Source organism: Diabrotica undecimpunctata, chromosome 8 (assembly GCF_040954645.1).
Source record: "Diabrotica undecimpunctata isolate CICGRU chromosome 8, icDiaUnde3, whole genome shotgun sequence".
Classification (NCBI taxonomy): Eukaryota; Metazoa; Arthropoda; class Insecta; order Coleoptera; family Chrysomelidae; genus Diabrotica; species Diabrotica undecimpunctata.
The window spans coordinates 32,182,098-32,201,446 of NC_092810.1; the positions used below are offsets into that span (position 1 = coordinate 32,182,098).

The 19,349-nt window shown below is 34.7% G+C and overlaps 1 protein-coding gene across 3 annotated transcripts in view; it reads right to left on the minus strand.

The window, feature by feature from the left end:
- Nucleotides 1–994: 994 nt before the first annotated feature.
- LOC140447404 (rho guanine nucleotide exchange factor 7-like) overlaps nucleotides 995–19,349 on the minus strand; it is a 39,946-nt gene continuing 21,591 nt past the window's right edge. For 2 of the 3 annotated variants that reach the window (XM_072540037.1, XM_072540038.1), the window contains 2 exons: nucleotides 18,056–18,377; nucleotides 995–3,870 (listed from right to left, as the gene is read on the minus strand). In XM_072540037.1, coding sequence (XP_072396138.1) covers nucleotides 3,638–3,870; nucleotides 18,056–18,377 — 555 coding nt within the window. In that variant the 3' untranslated portion in view covers nucleotides 995–3,637. Of the gene's footprint in view, nucleotides 3,871–16,082; nucleotides 16,432–18,055; nucleotides 18,378–19,349 lie in introns of those variants that run through there. The other variant, XM_072540039.1, reaches the window with a different exon arrangement.

Genomic DNA, 19,349 nt, shown 5'->3' on the forward strand with positions numbered 1-19,349 from the left:
TACGTCACAGTATATTGCCAAAGAATATTCTTTATAAAGCAATATACTGTGGCTACGTTAAAGTATTTTAAATCAAATCGATATTGTTCTTTTCTTCAATGCAATTCAAGATCGACAAAAGATATTTTTCTCTTTCCTAAACTGGAAAACTTGAGGAAAAAGAGGAAATCAATAAAAAGAAAATACCACTATCATTAAGTCAATAACATACTGAGAATACATAATTTATTTTCTTGAATAACAGAAATACAAAAACCTTGAGGTTTTTTCCTTATGATTTATTATGGAATCTTTTAAAGACAAATCATGTGCTATGATCTTTTTTGACAGGTGACTCTCCAAGTTAAGGTTGATTTCGTGTAATCAAATGAACTATCTTACAATAAAGTCAAGTTCAAGTTATTTATTTATGTTAATATACAATAAAGTACTTACATATGTCAAAAAATAGTATAAAATAAAAATTAACATATTAAAACATAAGGCATAATATAAAATAATGCATATATTAGTAAGACAAACATTACACAGAACATTATACTCTGGGTTCCCAGGTATACACAAAATAGGATTCTGGATTCATCAATACACAAGCCAGTTCCAAACAATAAAGATAAAATTTAAGAATTCATCACTTGAAAACTGCTTCCCCTTCAACCAATGGTCTCTTTGCTTCACCACAATACTCAAAGATATCATTAAGGCTAATTTTCATTTATAAATGATAAAATAACTCGTCTTAAACCAAACTAAACATGCAAAAGCAATGGTAAACATTAGACTGTTATGTTTGTTTATACCATTTATATCGGCCATGACACTGCAATCGACCTGCCCTCTACATTCAGTTTTAATCGCGAATTACCCTGTCCATAACCTGCTTGCGTCAGCTATAATCTTCAGGCCTACGTTGATTAAGGAATGAGATAAGTTGGTGTAAAACTCATTTCAATAAAACAAAATTGTAGTTATTAACATATATTTATTTAAAATATCTGCAAGGTTAAAAATTGTCCGTGTTTTGGATAAAATGTTTTATAAAAATAAATATTTATTTAGTCTCACAATCTAGGTTTTAAGTCTAACATAAATCGTCCAAAAGAAAGTATTGATATCACCAAATAAATTCTGGCAATTGGATATTCTTCCTTTCTTATAGAACATGTAGACACATTTTAACGTATACAGAGTAGTATGCTATATAAAATATGGGAAATATATATAAAATGGAAGTATTAAAAATTATTTTACGGTGTCAATTAGTAATTAAATTGTACAAATAACAAAGGATATAATATGTGTCAAATACTGTTATATATGTCATACGAGTTGAAAGAAAACACAAAAATTACGAAGGTCGAGATATTAAAGACCAAATAAATAAAGTAAACTTACAAAACAGAAGTAGAGGGGAGAGGACAAACTTCTAGCCAGGAACTGAATAATAATTTATTTTACAATGATACTGTAACAAAAACTAATAACGTAGCGAATTATTTACTTTCGGCAAAATGCAGACGATGTTTATAGACGTGGCGTTATTTATTATGAAATATTTATGCAGGACAAAATTAGGTGCTGAATCGTTTACCCCACAATCCAAGGCAGCTCTTAAATAGCCAACCGAATCGTGGATTACTTTAAAGTACGACGGTATAAGACTCGTTAAACACAAGTTAAAAGAACTAAGAACTCGCAAGTTTTGGAATCTGCACATTACTCTCTAGTATAAAGGGAGTTACATAATGATAGTCAACTCATGCTAGCTTAGGTAGAGATAGCGTGGTCGATAAAGACTTTTAAATATTAACTGTAGTTTTAATTATATATATTTATATAATTAATCAATTAATCATAATATGGCGCAGTCAGCAGGATTAGTGCTCTCCACAGAATCACAGGTATTATCCGGTGCAATTAGCAGTAATTCTAAAAATCTGGTTTTGATAAAAAACATACGGAGTTTTTAACATATTATAGTCTAAGGATGAAGCAATTGTTCACAAGCATGTGACAATGTAAACAGGCAAAGATCCGCAAAATTCCGCCATAGTTTAAGCTAGCTACGTAAATACAGATAGTTGTTTTTCATACTTATTAATAAATGGGAGATTATCAAAAGAGGTGACTTGTCGCTAGTCTCTCGCTTATTAATATCTTTCTGGACGATATCTGTAAATGTGGATCATGGTCCTATACGTTCATTCTATACTCTTTTTACTTAATAATGACCGCGAGAAACGTAGTGCGTCTCCATAGAGACCAATGCGCCTTTCGTCTTATTGATAAGTATTCGTGATGGTGTACACAGATGCATATCATGCTCAATCGGCCAATGACCAGACAGCTCAACAACCACTGATATTATGGTGGAACTACTGTGCTCCTAAGAAAAAATTGCTACCTAAGCGATGCCACATAGAACTGGCGAACTTTGGGAAATTATAGCCTTAGCACGGTATGGTTTAGACTCTGTCTCTACTCCAATTAAGACTCGATTACCCCAAACAGGCGAACTTTTTAACACAGTAAAGCAGCTTCCGCGGATTTTAGTCGTACTACGGGAGGGTTCGGGGTATAAGGAATCTAACTCAAGACCTGCAATCCAAATGTCAACTTCATCTGCATAAGTGGTAACCTATAAGGTGCACTCTGCTAGAAAACTGAGAAGACTTTAGTGACTGAGTATGGGCGCAATAACTATTACAGCGCACTAGGTGTATAGAAAAAAAAACCTCTAAAGAAGAAATGAATGGTTGAAGAATCTCCGTATTCTTCCAACCAGGCTACCAATATAGAAGACACAATTGCAAATAGCTTCTTAAATGGCACGAACTTTGTTATCAGATCAGAAACCCCTCGAACTTAAAGAAGAACTGGAAAATATCAAATGGGGCGTTGCAGATCTTACCGAGGTCCAAAGAAGAGGAGAAAACATATCTCCTAGAATCAGGTCACACTTTTCACTAAAAAGGATAGATAGAAAGCCATTTCAGAAGGCGAAGAAGAAGAATGTCTTTATGATAAAAAATGTCTTATGTTAAAAAGGCATTTGCCAAGTAACAAAAATAATAGGACAAACAAATAGTGAAAAATCCTCGAAATATTGAAAACTTTTTACAAAGAATTGTATGAAAAATACAAGAAGATATGGCACACACAACACCCCTTGTCATTAAGTCATCAGTAGGTGGACACAGACTACTACAAGCATTAAAAGTTCTATTTACTGAATGTATTGTGGAAGGGGTAACTCAGTATCAGTGGAATAATGCAATCATTGTACTCACACATAAAGAATATATAACAAACCTTGGAAACTTCCGACTCATAAGCTTGTTATCACATGTATACAAACTTTTCCCAAGGATCGTTACTATTATTATTATTTTTAAGACTGAATTTCAAGCTAGATCGATACCAATCATGCAAGAAAGTAGGATTTGGGTTACGATATGGTAAAAAGTTGCTATATTTAAAGCTCACTGTCAAAAATGAATACATTAGAGATAATATAAATCAAAATAATGAAAATCGTCCGTATACGTTAAAATAGGAACTATCAAAACGCTCGTTTTGCTTTAAAAATATTGTCTCTATAAAATAAAAAAATATTTCAACAAATAATACTGGTCTTTCATATATTGCTCTCTATAGCCGGCCACTGGATTTTATCGACATCACTGGAATTGGCAACGAGGTGATTTTTAACGATATTTTGTAACACTGTCCTGGCTTCTTTTTCGTCACCAAGTTGCGATGTCAACGCCGTCACATTGTACTCTAGGATGCTAACTTTAGACTGCAGCTGCTGTATGGCTTCGGGTATGGCTTTGTTCAATTCAGACTTCGTGGCGTCGCTGACGTTCACTATAAAAGTAATATACGTTTACGAAATTGGAATTATCGAAATGAGATCGTAAAAGATAGAAATATATCTTTCGTTGGTGACTTATTAACATTAGATATTCGCTTATAATCTGTTCAACTTTTAGCTCTTAATGTAACATGGAACTTAACAATGGAAATATGATGTTAAGAAAAAAACGGCGCGTAGCACTTGAGGAGTAAATCTTAATTTATTTTTTTTTAAATTTTGTTTTTGGTAATTTTCAAAATTTGTTAAATATAATATGGAATTTATTCTTCATTTACATTTTTTTATTATCTTGTATTTATGTTTAATTACTTCATTTAATACACTAAATTGTTGATTAAAAAAAGACGCCGAAATCTCTTTAGAAAACGTATTATACAGTTGAGTAAATGGTTCTTTACTCGTGCGTCATCATTTAAAGCACACGAAATAAGTTGGAAATTTACTCCACGCAACAGCAAGTGGCTACTGCTCCGATCACGGATTATATCATAAAATTTGACGTTATCAAATAAATATAATGTAAAATGTTAGTTTTGAAAGTAGTTGAAAATAAATAATATTAATAATATATTATATGCTTATCACCATTAAAGCTTTAGTGTACACTTGAAAATTGTACTTTTTGTACTTCTTGAATAGATGACAACGGTTCCAACGGTCCTCCATTCCTTTTTTCTAATTCAAACTACTCGATTAAATTTAAAACGAGTTCTTGTGAAAACTATTTTCTTTTTGTCATTTCAAAACGTCCTCAAGCGTCTTTTTTTACCTATCTCTTTTCGATGTAGTGAGTCTAAAGCGTTCATAAAAATAACATGTGTCTTTACTTGTAACCGTTTCAAAAAATTCATTATAATTTCGAGTAAATATTTCAAAAATAAAATTGCTCACGACATCTATCTGCCGAGTGGATTTAATTACCTCAAGAACCCTACTGTAGTTCCTAACATCTCCGATAGACGAGAGCGTTCGTTAATTCGTCTCGATTTCCGAGTGAAATTCCTTGTCCTCCATCTTTATCTCTTTGAACGTCAAACAGTCAAGACGTTATTTTGTTTAAGTTATCTCTTAAAGAGGTAAGTCGAAAAATTCCTTTTCAAACAAATATTTATTTTTAGACCCTTACCCGGGAGCCCCGAATGTTTTTTTTTGAACCTATTCTCTATCCTTCCATTGTTGGATATAGGTCTCCCCCAGTTCTCTCCATGTTTCCCTATCTTGAGCTGTTCTCTGCCATGTGGGACCTCCTTGTTTCCTGATGTCATCTTTCCACCTCATCTGTGGTCTGCCTCTTGATCTCTTTGCATTGTATGGACGCCACTTTCCGATGGCATTGTTCCATCGTCCGTCTTGGAGACGTTCATTCATGGAGATGAACGTCTCCTCGAATGTTACTAAGCTGTTATTTGGCCCGAGGTTGTATATATATGGATTTATGATATATGTAGTATATATAGTATGTTCATGTTAAATATACTCAAGGTTTCAAGGTTTGGTTCAACCAAGTACCTAGAGGGCGAGAAGAAATAAATTATATCCCTTCTTCATAACCACTAGCTTTTGGATAAATCAGGTTGTACCGATTTTATATTTTTTTATTGAGCAGTGAAGAATATTGATGAACTAAATAACAAGTGAAGTGCTTTATTATTGATCTTTTAATTATTCTACCTAACAAACAAATGTATTTTTACCTGAACGAATTTCGAAATTTGTGATAAAGTATAATTTTATTTTCATATATTTCTAATATTTCATAATCTAATGCCATAATATTAAATGTTTGTCTTCTTACGATACGATTTGAATTTTAGATTAGTATAAACACTTCTCATGGTAATTGAATACTGTAAACACAAATTGTTATTATAATTTCTTTCTGGAATGACGCAAATTTCTAACGTAGAATCTTTTAATAATGTTTTTTGTTCATTACAAAAAAATAATTGTTTTAAGATTTTCTTTACAATTTTCTTTTGACTCGTTTCCTTACGAGAATAAATATAAGGAATGGCGCCCATCACATTTTAATTTTAAAGATAATACACAACTTCTATATGATTGAAAGAACCACGCCCCGTCTCCGACTTAAGTGAACGGCCTTGATCGTTTGTATACCAAAGCAAATAATTTTGCATAAGTTTACATACTTAATAAGAGGCGGTAGCTGGTTTGTCTTTAGTTTCATGCGTGGAAGGCAATGATACTAGATAAAAAATATGTGCTTTATCTCGTCAGGTATTAACGACGTATGGGTACAGAACCATAGACTCAACTGTATAGGTTTTCTTTATATAGGCCTATAATAACTAAAAAACTCAGATACCTGGATTTGTCCCAGTTCCGAAAGAAATTTCTCAGTTTTTACAATGATTAAAACTAATTATATTAATAAAATTAAAAATTCCAACGACATATATATTTCTATCTCTAACAATCAATTATTCGTCAACTGGTTTGGACACAAAAGAATAAAACCATGTCAAAAATAACTTTTTATTAAGTACTATTATTGTAGCATAAAAAAATATTAATGAGATCTACTAAAACCCACACGCACACACTAAATACATTTTTATAAGAATTTGCACTTATTTCATCACTTGAAAAAGTATGTCATAATAACTGACGTAGCTGTTTGTATAAATATAATTTGTTCGCTTCTTTAATTATTAAATAAAATTTTAAAAAATCCTTGGGAAAAATACCTCTATATTCCAGAAACAAATTTCTGTAAATCGTTTTACAGACAGCTATAATTACGCACTGTCACACCGTTACGTCACATTTTGGCCTTATTTTCAAATTTAATATTTTCTTCATAATTTTCTTTCAATTTTTACTGCCTCTCAGATTCTTTCACGTTTTAATATTTTTCTTTTAAAAATAGGTGGCGCTCAACATTTTCTGTGTTAAAATTTATTTCTCTCTTTAACTGTCTCAAATTCCACGTTTCAATTTTTCTTCTAAGCTTCTTTTGTGTAAAATCATTTCGATCAGTCCTAGCAGCTTAATATTTCAAGGGTTTAGTATGTGACGACTCTCAACAAAATTGTACCCTCTAGCAAACCAATTAGTTCCACTCCTGCCATAATGGCTTGTTAAAATCCCGGAATACTTGCTGAAATTTGTTTCCCCATGACATTTTTCGCTGAAAATAAAAAAAATTCTCCTCTTGGATACCACATTCGTGGGACCTCCTCATGGACACACTGTATATAAAATAAAGGGTGTTTTTTTAGAGGTTCATAACTTTGAAATGGAATAAAACAAAGATGTTTTTTTTTAAATTGGCACGAAATTGCCCTTATTCGAAAAGTAATCTTTTGGCATTATAATTTAAATATAAATTCTGACATATGACTGCAACAGCTGGCTCTGAAGTACTCTAATCTGGAGGTCCAATTTTCGATGACTTTTTCCAACATTTATGGCCGAATATCGGCGAATGTTGTCCTCCAAGTGGTCAATCGTTTCAGGCTTATCAACGTAGACTAGCGACCTCACATATCCCCACAGTAAATAGTCTGGCGGTGTTAAATCGGTCGATCTTGGAGCCCACTTCACGGGTCCGAAACGTGAAACTATGCGGTTACCCAATGGCTCTATAGCGATCATGGCAAAATACCATTATGGCTCTAGAGCGATCATCATTGTCTGTAACTTTCTGGCCAGAATCGTTTTTGAAGAAGTACGGCCAATAACTCCACCAGCCTGTAAATCACACCAAATGGTTTTTCACCGAAGTTTTTCTAGATGTAATGGTTTCTCAACATATCTTCTTCTTTGGGTGCCGTGTCCGTATTCAGACGTTGGCCGTCATCATGTTTACAATTTCCTGAAACCTTTCTCTGTCAGCTGTTGCGCGAAATAATTCTTCTACTGTGGAGCCACACCATCGTCTAATATTACGCAGCCATGAAAGTTTCTTTCGACCAATCCATCTCTTCCCTTCCACTTTTCCTTGTATTATAAGGCGAAGTAGATGGTATTTAGGTCCTCTAATTATATGGCCGAAGTATTCTGTTTTTCGCCTCTTTATGGTGTTTATGAGCAAACGTTCTGAATTGATCATTTGAAGAACATCTTCATTGGAAGTGTGCGAAACCAACGATATCTTTAGGATTCGTCTATAGCATTACAATTCGAATATTTCTAACTTGTTTAGCATTGTGGTTTTTAACGTCCACGTCTCACAACCATACAATAGGATGGACCACACATAACATTTCAGGACATTCTTACGAATATTCATCGACAGGTTTCTGTTGCATAAAACTGGTTTCCAGGTCATAAAAGCCTTACATATACTTGACGGTTATTTTCACTCTAAATACGGCAGTTTTGTTTGTTGAATAGCCATTCAACCAAAGGTGAGCTTCGTTGCTAAACAAAATTCGCTTATGAAAATCGGGATCAACAGCAATCTCGTCTTGGGCCCATTCACCGCATCTACGCATTGCTAGATGGTCGTGTAGCTCCATTCGTTCAGTTGTATTGAAGTTGTATTTTGTATCAGAGTTGTATTTTGTAAGAATGCAAACTAAGATCTTTCCTCAAAATCTTCCATAAAGTGGATGGACACATATCCAACTGCTGTGCACGATGACGAATAGACTGATTCGGGTATTCCTCTATACTGCGCTGTACAGCAACAGCAACTTCTTCTCTATGCACTGTACGACCTCTTTGTGGATGCGTATTATCATTTAGAATAAACGTGGTGCGCAAACGTTACTCTGGTGAACTATTATGTTGATCATAAATCGGACGTAGTGCACGATACGTATTTCGAACAGAACCATAATTTTCAAAATAAATTTGCACAATTTGGAAGCACTGTTCAAGCATCAAGTCTATTTAAGCTGAAATGCCAAATCAAACTTAACATAAATCACTTGACAGCTGTCAAAATGGCCGACAGTTAAAAAAGTGTTGCCAATTTACATTTCTATACCTCTAAAAAACCCTTTATGTACTATTTTAACTATTTGGAATATTTTAAGCCATATATTTTGGACCATAACTCAGGTCATACCTTAAACCCTATGCAATGATGTCTATTTAATATGACATTTAAAATTTTAATCAAACTATTTAAATACTATACTTTTATCCATGCATAAATAACTGCAAATTCTTTTAATACTTTTAAAAATACAAATTTGACTGTTAATACAGAATGTTTTTTAATATATTTTCATGCATTTTGCATTCATCGGTACAATACCTAAACTACGAATGTGGAAAATTTTCGCTCCTCAAGTAGTTAACAAGACGAGATAACCTTAAAAGCTATTGTCAAAGTAACAAATGTGTCCATAGACATATAATACAAGATAGACTGATCGCTGTAATACCAGCTCGTTACCACAGTGCGAAAAAAAAAACTGACGCAAAGTAGTCCTTGCATCTCTTTCTAATGTACCGGATTTATCACGGACCTGTATTGCAGCGCTCAGTCTATGGCTAACCTACTTGGGCGAAAATTTTCAATTTTCACATTCGTGGTTTTGGCAGTGTACCGACGATATGTCATACAGATTTTGATTCAAAATTTTGACTACAAAGTTAATTGAATAATGGAGGAAAATTACGAAATAATTCTAGTGAACAACATATCTAAGCAAATTTATAAATCTTTTAAGGAGACCAACAATTATTATCATATTGAAGGAAGGAAAGAAGAAATATTTTCAATAGTTGATCTCCAATATACTTAACGCATTTATGATGTTCGTTTATGAAGTACCGTTTGGAAGTTTAGCTATTCCTAGACTCATTGCAGTTCCATTCTCAAACCAGACAAACCAGACTTTATAAGAAACTCATGTTTTTATTTCTCTATGGGCAGTTAAAATGCCTTCGCCGGTTAAAAATATCGCTGACTCTAAAATATGAGATACAAATCGTTTTTAATACGCTCTTGAGATTCCATATCCGTTCTGGTGGCAATAATCAATGCAATATGGACTTTGTATGTTGTACTGTGAAATACTTTGGTTTACGTTGCTTCAAACTACTTGCGCAAGTTACAACATTCTTCTTTCGGGTCCTCTTCGGTCGTCAATCGTTCCCTACATAACATTTTATTTCTTGTGAATTATCCTAGTCTCCAATCAATGTACAAACTAGATATGGTAATATTGGGCTGCCTAGTAACGCCCTGGTCCATGTAGCTTGCCTTCTTGGAGGAGGAGATCCGTGTCGTCAAAATCTTCTTTTTCTTAAAGTGCCCTCTCCTCAATGGAGGTTGGCTACAACAATTTTAAAATCTTCTCTATCTTCAGCTGTTCTTATTAGCTGTTCAAAATTTAGCCCTGTCCATTGTCGGATGTTTCTGAGCCACGATAGTCTTTTCCTTCCTAGGCCTCTCTTTCCCTCGATTTTTCCTTTCACTATAAGTTGGGCATATTGGTACTTATTATTTCTCAGTATGTGGCCTAGGTATGATGTTTTTCTAACTTTTACTGTGTTAAAAAGTTCTCTTTCCTTGCCTATTCTATGCAGCACTTCTTCGTTTGAGGTATGCGATGTCCATGAAATTTTGAGCATTCTCCGGTAGATCCACATTTCAAAGGCCTCCAATTTATTTACGGTTGATGTTTTTAGGGTCCACGTTTCAACTGCATATAGAAGAGTCGACCAGACGTAGCATTTTGATAAACGTAGTCGAATTTCGAGTTTTATTCGAGAATCACAAAGCAGTTTTTTTATTTTTTCGAAAGATTTTCTTTCCTGTTCTATTCTCGATCTTATTTCTAGATCAGGATTTAGGCTGCTATCGATCCAACATCCCAGGTACTTAAATCTATTGACCTGTTCTAAAATGTGCCCATTTATTGTGCAAGGTTGAGGTACGTTTTGGTTTTTTCGGATTGACATCACTTTGGTTTTTTTAATGTTTATTTTCATACCAAATTGCTCACAGGTCGAGTTGGTCTTGTCGATGAGTCGTTGTAGACCTACGTAGGAATCCGCAATTAACACTGTATCATCGGCGTATCTGATACTGTTGATATTTACGCCATTCACCTTGACTCCATCCTTGGAATCCTCCAATGCTTCTTTAAATAGAAACTCGGAGTAAAGATTAAACAGCAGAGGCGACAGAACACATCCTTGTCTAACTCCCCTCCTAATTTCTACTTCTGCGGATGTGGAACCTTCGATCCTAACTCTGGCGTTTTGGTTCCAGTACAAGTTTTTTAAGAATTTGATGTCTTTTCCATCTAAACCGACTTCTTGCAAACGTTCTAATAGTAGGTCGTGTCTTACTCTATCAAATGCTTTTTCGAAGTCTATAAAGCATTTAAATATATCTTTCTGTTGGTCGTAGCATTTTTGGGCGAGAACTAGTAAACTGAAGAGGGCTTCTCTCGTTCCCATGCCGGCTCTGAATCCAAACTGATCGTCTCCGATGATTGTTTCGCACTTTCTATAGATACGATTATGTACGATTTTTAGTAGGACTTTTACTGCATGACTCATAAGGCTTATCAGACGGAACTCATTGCAGTGTTGTGAGTTTGGCTTTTTTGGTAGTGGGATGAATATTGACTTCAGCCAATCTTGGGGTATTTTACCCCAAAATAGCTCGCTGGGGGGTCGTCAAAATAGCAAGAGGTAAGTCACCAATCGGCAAAAGAAATATCGGACAACCGCGCAAAAGATGGAGTGACAACTTTCCCTAGAAGTATTAATCCGCCAATGAACAAGCAGAATTGCTTATAAAGGGGAAGAAAAAGAAGAAGAATATCAAACAAAACTCACATGCGCTATGCTGTGAGAAATACTGATAGAAGTATCCTTCCAAAAATTGATAAATGAGTAGCCCTAGAAACTAAGAAGAATGAAAAGGGAACTTTTCATGTTCGATGCTGAGTGTGAAGACATTACCCGAAGAAAAAATTATATGCAGCATAACTGCAGCAGAGAAGAACTCGGACAAAGCAGCAAAAATTATAAATATCTTAGAAGAGAAGAAAAAAGCGATTTTTTGAAAATGGAATATTGGAAGAACTTGAGACGATAAAAAGGTAAAACTAAACCAGAAATTTCAATACATCTTTGAATAGTGCAAGACGGGAATTTAAACCAAGGCTGAGAATGTGTAAAAATAATTAGGAGCATATACTCAATACAAAAAAGGGCGCCCAAGTTGAAGATGAAAATACACCACCTACAGGAGCAAGAAACAACTCTTCTAAACCTCTTCGTTTATGTTAATTTCTGGCGTTTGTGGTTCCAACGTCATTTGTTGTTCCTCTGTATATAACATTTTTAGATACTCAATCCATGCATTCTTTTCGACTGTTTCGGGTCTATTAATACCTTTACCTCCGGTCGTTGACCGCGCCATATTTCTTTTTGTAAATCATAAAAATCATCCTCCAGTTCATTTGAAAAGATTTCCTAGTGCTCGTTTTCAAGGAAACTTGGAAATCTCCTGATAATGAAACGGTTAACCAAATAGATCATATAATTATCGATGGAAGACACTGCTCTAAGTTATTAAATGTTAGGTCTTTTAGAGGAGCAAACATAGATAGTGGTCACTATTTAGTTAAAGCACGATTTAAGGAGAGAAACAATTGACATTAATAAACTAAAAGATCCCGACATTACAAATGTATACAGATATCAAATAGAAGATCAAATAAGGACAGAAAACTTAGAAGAAGAAGAAGAAGACATTAACCAACTATGGGCAAATATGTGAGATATTGTGTTACAGAATCGGTTGAAATATTGGGCAAAACCAAGCCACAAAAAAGTTGTACCTACACGGAGAAAAAAAGAAGAGTATAATCGTCTTAAAAGAGACGAAAGACGTATCCATCGACATAAGAAGAGGGAATACGAACAGAACACAAAAATTTGTAAAGACACTAACGGTGAAATTCTACATGACAAAAACTCAGTGCTTAACAGATGGGCACCACATTTCAGCGAACATCTAAATATAAACGATATTAAAGAAGGTTACAACATAGACAATCAACAAAATATACAACGTCAACTACACAGTATAGAAACAACAAGAGAAGAAGTGTCAAATGCCATCCTAAAACTCAAAGACAATAAAGCCCCACGAATCGATGAAATCTGTTCGGAAATGTATAAAAAAAGGTGGTGATCAACTTTTTGCAGCAATCCATAAACTAATAGTACTTATATGGCAGAATGAATTGGTACCAGAAGAGTGGCTACAAGGAATAATGTCTGTTGCATCAAATTCAAGCACATAGGCAGATTCTAGAAAAGTCACTGGAATATAACTTAGATACACATCATCTCCTCGTTGACTTCACAGCAGCCTATGACAGTGCATTATATTATGCAATGATAGACTTTGGGATCCCACCTAAGTTAATTAAGTTGGCCCAACTAACAATGCAAAACGTATGCTCATGCGTTAGAATTGAAGGAGAAAACTCTACGTTCTTTGACATTAATAATGGTCTAAGACAGGGGGAAAGGCTGGCGTGTCTCCTATAGTTATAGTTATAGTGAATAGTATAAAGGGAATTAGGACTTGTAAACGAGGAAAAAACCAAATATAAGTTGGTTTATAAAAACCAAATATCCAACAGAGAATTAAAATTAACAACCATACCTTTGAGCAAGTCAAAGAATTCACATATCTTGGATAGCTAGTAAATGCAACAAACACGAGAAGCGACGTAATAAAAAGACGCATAGCAATAGCAAATAGAACTGTTCACGGTCTCCAGAAACATTTAAAAAATAAAAATATAAAACGTGCAGTAAAGCTCAATATATTCTTCTTCTTCTTCTTTAAGTTCCATCTTCTATCGAAGGTTGGAAATCATTATGGCTATGCGGATTGTGTTGACTGCTGCTCTAAAAAGTTCTGCACTACTGCATTCAAACCATTCCCTTAAGTTATTAAGCCAGGATATCCTTCGTCTTCCCACATTTCGCTTTTCTCGGATTTTGCCTTGCATAATAAGTTGTAATAATGCGTATTTTTGCCCTCTCATCACATGTCCTAAGTACTCAAGTTTTCGTCTTTTGATAGTTAATATTATTTCCGCCTCATTTCCTATCCTTCTAGTTACTTCCACGTTTGACATTCTTTGAATCCATGATATTCGTAGGATTCTTCTGTAACACCAAAATTCAAAGGCGGCCAACTTATTCAAAAGGACTTGTTTTAGTGTCCACGCTTCCAAGCCATAAAGAAGAGTAGAGAACACGTAATATCGAAGCATTCTCAGGCGTAGTTCTAACCTTACATCCCGACAACAAAAAACTTTTTAAGTTTAATGAATGATGCACGTGCTATTTCAATGCGTGTCCTAATTTCTTTGGTTTGGTCTACATCTGATGTTATCCATGTTCCTAAGTATTTATAGTTATTAACACTCTCAATTGCAGTATCTTCAATAGTCAATTGGATATTTGCATGTGCAGATTTAGTCATGATCATGCATTTAGTTTTCTTTAAATTTATCTTCAGTCCGTACTCATGACAGCGTTCATTAAGGCGTTGCATTACGTTCTGTAAATCATTGTTGTTACCCGTCATTATTACTGTATCGTCTGCAAAGCGTAAGTTATTCAAAACTTCTCCATTGATAGATATACCTTCTATTGAGTCTGAGAGCGCCTTTTGAAATACCGCTCACTGTAGACATTGAAAAGTAGTGGGGACAGCACGCAACCCTGGCGGACTCCTCTCTGTATTGTGATATTTTGGGTGTACTGGTTGTCAACTCTTACCTTGGCAGTTTGATTCCAATATAAATTAGATATAATTTTCATATCACGACTGTCAAGACCTTAATAAGACCGGTTTTGATATATGAGGCTGAAACGTGGACCTTATCTCAAAATTAAGAAAGACTTCTTGATATTTTTGAGAGAAAAATTCTTGGAAAGATTTTTGGGGCAGTAAATGAAAATGGGTTATTGCGTTGAAGATACAACTTTGAACTATATCATATATATGACACATTGCTAGGATGTCAGATCACGAATACACGAAGATATTAACATTTTCAAAACCACAGAGCACAAGAAGTCGAGGACGACCACGAAGGAGATGGATTCATGATGTGGAAGAAGACCTACACATTCTAAGGGTCAGAAGATACAGGGAAATTGCCAGGAATCGACAGGAATGGCGACTTCTTTGAGAAGGCCAAGATCCACAACAAATTGTCGAGCCACTTATGATGCTATGCTTATATGTTTGTTCCATCACTATTTTATCCTGAGGATTTCTCAAGTGGAGTCACCTTATTTTTCCATAACTAACAAGCGAATAGGTAACAAAAAAAATACACGAAGCCTTATGGCTTACGTGAATATGTATCATCACAGTTTTTTTACTTAACTTAATATATTAATTTTTAACAATGATTCAAAACATTCTGTAGTAAATAACATTATAGTCAATAAACATAGCACCGACATTTACTATCACAGGATTGGTTCGTATACAGAGTGAATAAATACCCACTATTAACGGTCAAAGTTCATTTATCCACCCTGTATTTAAGGCATGCCACCATAAAGCACAGTTATTTTAATTTTTATCCCACTTTATGATACAACTGGTTGGGTACTTAGTATTTTATTGTACAGTGTTGCACCCGAACGAAGTGTAGAAATAATTTTTAATAAGATTAATCGAAAATTCAATATAAATTCGTGTACGTATGATAATTATTTCTACTTCAATTAAAATACTACTGGAGTTGCCGATATGTCTGAGCGCCATCGAATATTAACTACAGATCCAGAAGTTACAGAATGAACCAAGAATATATGTTCGAAAATTTGACAACGGTGACAGATAGTTGTCTCATACGGTAAAATAAAAAATAATAAAAATAAAAAATATATAACTATGTTTTTGTGTTTCTGGATTAATAAATAGAGAAAATTAAGTAAGCGTCTTCTACCCAGGGAGGCATAAATCGATAGAATATGTACTTGTATCATTATGGTATACTTATACCATTGTAAAATGATATTTACAAAGAAATCATAAAGAAATTACTGTTGTGATACCAAGATTTTATGGAAACAGACAAATTTGTCGACAAACAATAATAGAAAATGACACATTTAACAATCGTTGTGTTGTAGTAGTATATGTGATATACTACTATAATATAAAAGGTTTATTACCATAGCATTTAAAATTTTTATTTGTAAAATTAAAGAATTGCTCAATTGGCCTTGACAATTAATTTTTTGTGTCACCTGTCATTTGTCACTGACATCATTTCATTGGCAACGCAAATATATTATGTTTATTGATGTTTTGCCAAGAAACACGCTCAGACAATACGGCTACTCCAAATGTTGCGTTTTCCGCAACTGTTTCGCGACGAACGAGCCGCAGCACCAGGTAGACGCCCGCTGGTGGGGTCTGTACTGGTGCGGATGGGCCAAAGGTGGATTCGGAATAGGCGAATTAAACGAGGATCGGTTCAGATCCAAGCTGGATCTGTGCGATTGCGAACGTGCTAACTTGTCATGCATTTGTACGTTACCACCTGTCAAGAGTTCCACTGCTCGTGTCAAAGAATACCAGCACATAGGGAATAAAAGAAGAGCTTACAGTTAGGATGAGGAAGACATAAATGGGTAAAAAATAAGTAAGAATGGTTGACATATGGCATAATATTATTTTCTATGTTTAGCTTTAACCTTTCTTCGAAGTCTAACCTACTATGCAGAATGAATAAAGCAGTTCTAATATAATTAAGGCAGCTAATAGATTGGTAATTGACATTACACTAAAACTCTGGGAAAAGTCTAAAATGAGACTCAGCTCTACCAATAAATCCTACTTTCATGTCTTCGGAGAATATGGCCATAGTCACGTAGCCGCTGCTACGATGAAGCTGCTAATGAAGCTGATGAGAAAGAGTGAAAGAGAAGTTTCCGGTGTCTTAAAACGGGAACAGATCGGCTAAAAATAAACAGAAAATTCTGATCACGACGAGGGAATAGCATTGAATTGTTACATACATTAAGAATTTATATATTTATAAAAGTCGTTTATATACATTTATGTTGTCCAAGAATGTGGGAGGCTACGTACCGTTGTTAAAACGTTACAAATTTGGCGCACAACGTGGGGCCACATCTTTAGCCTCAACGTGGTTACCCACTATTTATGGTTGAGATGTAAACTAATAAGAGAGATAATTAAAAAGATGTACAGTCTATAACATATAAAGCAGTGGATATCTTATGGGATCTGTTCACAAATGACGGAAGGCAATGGAACACCGAAGAAAAGAGAACTAGGATGCTAAGCCAATAATTAATCAAACAGATACCAATAAACTTATTTATATTTCAAATGCACTTACTATTTTTGTCAACCACTCCTAACTTATAAAACAAAAAGAACAATAGTATAGAATAACATTTAAAACTTGATTACGCGAGATCTCGCTTTCTAAGCGAGAACTAAATTCGTATAAAGTAAAATTATATACAAGCAATATAATACGGCTAAAACAAGAGAAGAAACTTTTATCTGTAAGATGGAAATTATATGCAACAAGAATATTCAAAGTATTAATGCTATACAGATGTCATTTGCTTTTACACCGATGTTAAAAACGATGTGTTTTTGACATTAATATACGCAACTTTTGTTGTCTGTTTGTGCTTATCCGTCTAACACTAAACTTGACTGTAACTGCAAAATTAATAAGCATGAGCGATCAATCATTTTATGCAAGCGTATTTTAATTGTAAAGGTCCTACTTAATAAATTGAATTTGAATCATGTAATTAAATGATCTTTTTAATTGAAGTTATTACGACGGAAAAAAGATTTAAGATGGTTAAGCCAACTTGGATGTATCTGCAACTCAGTCACTAAGATAATAGAGCAATAGTTCCGTTGGTTTCTTCGTCAAGGTACAATCATAAACTAGTAGTTATGTATTTTAGGTACTATTTACAGTTTCTCAACGCGTTTTTTAGTAACAGGGTGTCGACTGACTTTTATACACAGTTCTTAATGTCAATGTACTCGAAAACTTTTAAAATCTATAGCAGTAACAATGTAAATATCCCGTCTCTATGTCATTTCTACTAGAAAAAAATATCTAGACGTAAAAAAGTGTTACCCTAACCTAATTGTCCAAGCACTAAAAAATCAATCTCACCTACCTGAATTAACAGTGCTTCTGGGTTTCATGGTGGAACAATACGCTTCGATGACATCCAAGATAAAACCGTCCTCCTTGTAAGTCATGGGTCTACGACTGGTGTACCTGGAGTACGGTCCGTTCGGGGAAGTACCCAAAGCAAGGTAGGGTCGCAACGGCGGAGTGGGGCGCAGGCATATGGCCGACCATCCACGACCTGCTGCGTTTACACTGGCAATACTATGACTGGAAGCTGAAAGAGTAGGTGTTATGGAGCGGACGCTGCCTTGGCGTTGGTGGTTACTCGTTAGGTTTGGGTTTCCGCCTGATATTAGTGGCGTCATCTATTGACAAAAGACATAAAAATAATTGGTTCGGAAAATACTACATTACATCAATTATGATAATTTTTGAAAGCTACTGACACTGACCTCACGTTATTCTATATTTGACGCATTCCATCAATTTATTCCCGCAAAAGACTAAAATTTGTCAATTAAAAAAAATTAATAAAATCTATAGTTATATTGAATTTTTTCATCCATTATGACTTCAAGCATCGGCATCAAGGAATATCTCCTCTGCTTGGTGCATTTTCTCCACGTCAACACTTATATTTCTTGAGTATTTTTCGACTGTCTGTCGAAAAACTGTCTGCCTACTTAAATTACCGTAGCGATTGACCTTAGTCTTCTTCCCCGTTTCGAGCTGTTTCCAATTGTTGTTTTGTTGCCGTAACATATTTGGTAATCTCTGTCGCCAACGAAACGTAGGGAGAACAGAAAAACTAAGACATGATCCCAAATCATTCACTATAATCCCGGAAATCATTGTATGTTTGACAACAGTGTTTGCCACGAAGATCTAACCGTGTCAAATCTGAACAGGACTGTCAAAGATTAAGACAGATAAATCATGAAAGAGTCCCTAGTCCTTTAGGTTGAGGGGTTGGGATAAAGACCAACAATAAACTTGCCAGTTAGTTGCTAGTACCTATTTTGAACACAAAAACATATGCAAGGTAAAAGATCAAACGAAAGATAGCCCTGAAACAAGATATACTGAGCTACATAGAAAAAATGGCCTAATTTGGTATAGATAAGAAAGAAGAGTACATCAATCGACATACTTATCATAAATCTCGAGAAGGACTCCATTGGTAGATCACAAAGATCATGGAGGAACTTATTGAATGAGACCATGGAAAGACGGGATCTCAAGAAAGGAGAAAAGAGACTAGGTATCGGTTAAAGTCAAAGATATCATTATGAGGTTTGTCTTTTTGACATAAATCGAGGGTTTCATTGCGATATAAC